This window comes from Epinephelus fuscoguttatus, linkage group LG17 (assembly GCF_011397635.1).
Source record: "Epinephelus fuscoguttatus linkage group LG17, E.fuscoguttatus.final_Chr_v1".
NCBI classification, from domain to species: domain Eukaryota; kingdom Metazoa; phylum Chordata; class Actinopteri; order Perciformes; family Serranidae; genus Epinephelus; species Epinephelus fuscoguttatus.
In genome coordinates this window covers 19,183,409-19,188,317 of record NC_064768.1, presented here as the reverse complement: position 1 = coordinate 19,188,317, position 4,909 = coordinate 19,183,409, and the positions used below count along the sequence as shown (strand labels likewise).

Genomic DNA, 4,909 nt, shown 5'->3' with positions numbered 1-4,909 from the left:
CCAAGACGAGAAGAAGTGTGTTATCGCGTTTGCCAGCAGAGGTTTGCATCCATCTGAAACACGTTACCCTGCACATAAGTTAGAGTTTTTAGCTCTCAAGTGGGCGGCAACAGAGAAGTTTTATGACCACCTGTATGGGCACAAATTCTCTGTCATTACGGATAACAACCCACTAAAATATGTGATGACAACAGCAAATTGGATGCGACTGGCCAGCGCTGGGTGTCCCACCTGTCGATGCTTGACTTCGATATTCAATATCGCCAAGGAAAATGCAATGCCAACGCAGACGCTTTGTCCAGACTATCCAGTCAGGAAGTCGCACAAGCCCTGCAGACATGCCCACAGCAAGTAAAGTTCAGGAGCAGCAACAGGAAATCTCCAAGTTTGGATGAGGCAGAGGAAAGCACAGATTGTCCTCAAGCACCACAACCATGCAATCCTGATCCACTAACTGAGTCATATGATGGTATTAGGACGGACTCGCTGCCTGCGATGACAAAGCAGCAGGTTAGGATTGGCCAAAGAGATGACCCTGTGGTTGGACCAGTTCTGCACCATCGGTCCCTGAATACCAAGCCAAAGAGAAGGGACGGTGTGGAAGGTGAGGCACTGGTGTCCGTTCTCCTGAAGGAATGGAAGAGGTTGGTGGTTAAGGACGGCATCCTCTACCGCAAGGTTAAAGATGGACAAAGAGGGTCAATGGAACAGTTGGTGCTGCCTGAGAAGCTACGAATGTTCGCCAAGACAGCCCTCCATGATGATTCGGGACATCTAGGTTTGGACCGCACATTCGCACTGATGAGGGAGCGCTTTTACTGGCCCAAGATGTTCCATGACATCAAAGCGTGGTGTGAACAGTGTGAGAGGTGCTGTCTCAGGAAGACTCCCACAGCCGGTCTTAGAGCCCCCCTGGTCAGTATCCACACAAGCGCACCAATGGAACTGGTCTGTATAGACTTTCTAACATTGGAGAGGTCCAGAGGTGGGATTGAGAATGTGCTGGTTGTAACTGATCACTTCTCTCGTTTTGCACAAGCTTACCCGACCAAGGATCAGAAGGCATGCACTGTGGCAAAGGTGCTGTGGAGGAACTTCCTCTGCCGGTTTGGGTTTCCTGCTAAACTTCACGCGGACCAAGGTCGCAACTTTGAGAGTGCTGTAGTGAAGGGGCTGTGCAAAATCACTGGAATCACAAAGTCACACACAAGCCCATATCATCCTCAGGGTAACGGAACCACAGAAAGATTTAATAGGACCCTGATGGATATGTTGGGGACACTGGATCCACAAGAGAAGTCCCGCTGGCATGAACATGTGGACGCCATGACACATGCCTATAACTGTACGCGCCATGACTCGACGGGATACACACCATACTTTCTAATGTATGGCAGACATCCCAGGCTGCCCATTGACCTTGTCCTAGGGCTGCCAGAGAGTGCAGAGCCATTTGAGTACAGTGAGTACGTTCAAGCCCTTCTGGACTGCATGAGCAATGCTTATGATAAGGCCAACCAGATGTCCAGACATGCAAAAGAACAGCAGAAAAAACAATATGACCACAAGGCGAAGCCTCATGAATTCAAGCCTGGGGACAGGGTGCTCGTTAAGATTTGTCACGTGGAAGGCAGACAGAAGCTTGGAGATAGGTGGGAACGCCAGCCCTACATTGTCATAAAGAAACAGCCTGACATACCTGTGTATGTGGTCCGGACTGAAGATGGAGACAGGGAGAGAGTGGTTCACCAAAATCTGCTTACCCAATGCACGTTCCTCCCCGTGGAGCCCCAGCCGGGGTTGTGTATGACGAGGGAGCCGAACATTGAGGCAAACACTGATTGCAGTGATACAGAAGATATGGAAGGTGTTCAGTTGGAGGACCAGGGGAACACTGCCAGTGAAACCCAGCCTGAGGAGATGTACGAAGGGGGGGGGGACCAAAGCGAACGGGAGGAGGGGGAGGACAAGTGTCAAGGACAGACTTTAGGGAGTGGAACTGAACCAAGGGGGCCGGGAAGCTGGAAGGTGGCTTCCAAAGAGCATGTACAAAGCAGGAGAAACCCGCCAAGAGACAGACGCCTGCCCAAGAAGTTGTCCTACCATTCAGTAGCTGTGAAACCTGTCTCTGATCAGCAAAAGATCGAAATAGGACGAAGACTGTGGCAGGAAGCCAAAGAAAAGAAGATGGGTGCTGTCAAAGACTGAGCAGGACACATTGCACATATGTTGCACTTCACGCTTCACATCATGAACACTATATATCTTGTCGAAATTGGGGAGGGGGGGGATTGTGTATGAAATGGCTGGGACGCCATCACAGAAAGAGGGGGTGGTTGTAAGGAGGTGAACTAATGTAACGAGCCTGCAGAGGTTTCCTCATTATTTTCAAATAACTGGTGAAGGAACCCCCAGAGGGCGCCACCTTGTTGGTCTGTTTTGGTGCTGTGTGGCTATTCTTCTTTGTTGGTTTCGGCCATCTTAGGTCACAACTTCTTGTCCTTTTCTGAAAGGTAAGCAGTGTGAACTGTCTCTCCAGTCTAAAGATAGGAGAAAAAGTTATTGTTTTGCACTATCCAGTGGATCATTTCAACAAATATGAAAGCTAAGAGCTATATTAATGTGGTGGTGTGGTTATTTGTGGAAGAGACAACTGTGGAGTTTGTTAAGTTTATTACCAATGTATGTGGTGGCCCAGAAACATGTTACAATTCCTGTGCGAGGAAAATGTTCTGGTTCTTTTCATATTATTGTTCTCTCACACATGCACAGACACAGTTACACTCACTTGCTCATTTACACCCACATGTACTCTTTTACTGTCACTCACGCACATGCAGACACACACTCACACTCACTCGCTCATTTACACCCACACTCTTTCACTCACACACACACACACACACACACCCACACTCACTCTTTCACTCATACACACACAGTCACGGTCACTCGCTCACTCACACACACACATACTCTTTTACTCTCACTCACTTATGCACACATCTGTTAACTGCTGGTTATGTTCACACTGGTTACTGGAAAAGACCATGGGAGATGTTCTATTGCAGTGTGGCATATTTTGTATTGTAAGTGACAACTTCTTGTCCTTTTCTGAAAGGTGAAGCTTTGAGATAAAGACAACTCGACTCAGATCCTGTGTTTCCTTGCCTGGTTCTTCTCTCCGTCTTCCACCACCCAAAAAAACAAAACAAAATACACAACGCAGAGACTTTATAGGGAGACTGAGGGCCTAGCCGGACCCATGCTAGAGGGAGCTGACTTCAAGGGTTACAGTTACAACATGATTGAGCTAACTAGAGTAGTTTCATGTCGTATCCGACAACGGGAGGCTTTTAACTAGGCTGACCAAACGTCCTCTTTTGCCCGGACATGTCCACTTTTCACGTCCCATCCGGGACGTCCGGGGGGTTTTATAAACTGATGATAATGTCTGGTTTTCCGTGTGTTTGTGTGTGTGTGTTAGAGTACAGCACGGGCCGCATATTTCTGTCCGAACCCGAACCGAGCCCGGCATTATTTAATGACCAAATCACTGAGTTTGTGTCACACAGTTGTTACGGTTACAGGCTGGGCGTGCGGAGAGGGAGACCTCCGTGTTTGAGACGGCCAGGGCCTTTGTGGTAGCAGTGTTGTCATCAGAGGCTCCTTCCTCTGTGCTGGTCTGGTTTGCATGCATTCAGGGCACTTTGTCATCAGCTCTCGGATCTCGTTCTCCAGCCCGGGCCACCACACGCTCGTGCGTGCCCTCTCACGACACTTGGTGATGCCCTGCTGCCCACTATGCGGGATGACAATATGATCTCCGTACAACAGAAATCCCTACTGGTTTCAGTCCCTCAACATGTCACTGTAGCAGCACACCACTCAAGCCTTAGCTTCTTGCATCTGCGCTCACTATTGTGGGTTTGTTTACATCGTAGAATGCAAGTGTGAGTGCTGTGGAAATGAGTTGTTTTACCTTGTTGAAGGCGATGACTTGTGCTGCATCCCAGGTCCACACAGCATCACTTTTCAGCAGATCGTTGAGGGATTTTATCACCTCTGACAGGTTGAGCAGATATCTCCCAGGATAATGAACCATGCCCAGGAACCTCCGAAGACCTGGCACATCACCTGGAGGCTGTAGCTCTGTGATGGCAATTACTTTTGAGGGGTCAGGCCGGATGCCGTCTCCATCGATGCGGTGCCCCAGGTAGTTCAGCTGCTTTTGGTGCAGGCGGCACTTTTTGTCGTTGAGCTTTAAGCCTGCACTCTCCAGGATCTGCATTCAGGAGTCTCTCCTCGTGTTCCTTCTCATCCCTGCCATGGACGAGAATATCGTCCATGTACACCTCAACCCCTTCCTGGCCCCTGAACAGCACCGACATCTCCCTCTGAAAAGTCTCTGGTTCACTGGAGACTGGATGATAAACTTGTATTGCCGGCCTTTGTACTTAGTTAGAGCCCTCAAGTGTCCCAAACTGTCCAGTTTTCCTCCAGGGCTATCAAAGTCCATGTCATCACTTGCTAACTGGGGCAGGTGATTGAGCTTGTGGTAAGTTTCATCTGATATCACGCTGGTGTCAGCACCCATGTCAATCTTGAAGGTCACTGGAGTGTCTCTGATGGTTAGTTTTACAGTCCGTGGTGTATTGGAGTCTGCAATGTACGTGTACTTTGTTGTGATCTCACCTAGAAAATGTCCGCCACTGTGATCTGCCTCTTGCTCCACTGTGGTTACCTCATTCACTCTAGCAGAGCAGCACATGACAGCAAAGTGCCCAGTCTTCTGGCAGTTCCTGCGCATTTCTAGCAGCACAGGCTGCATGTTTGGGGTGGTCCTTACTGCACCTGAAGCACTAGGACTGTTTCCCTCCTCCGTCGCAGTGCCCCGCGGCGTGGAAAC

The 4,909-nt window shown here is 49.3% G+C and overlaps 1 protein-coding gene across 1 annotated transcript; it reads right to left on the bottom strand.

Annotated features, from left to right (window-relative positions):
- Positions 1–2,486: 2,486 nt before the first annotated feature.
- LOC125904376 (uncharacterized) lies at positions 2,487–4,291 on the bottom strand. Its single transcript, XM_049601729.1, has 2 exons — positions 3,983–4,291; positions 2,487–2,540 (listed from the first exon to the last, which is right to left on the bottom strand). The coding sequence occupies exons 1-2, from the start codon at positions 4,289–4,291 to the stop codon at positions 2,487–2,489; spliced, it is 363 nt and encodes a 120-aa protein (XP_049457686.1).
- Between the last annotated feature and the right edge of the window lie 618 nt (positions 4,292–4,909).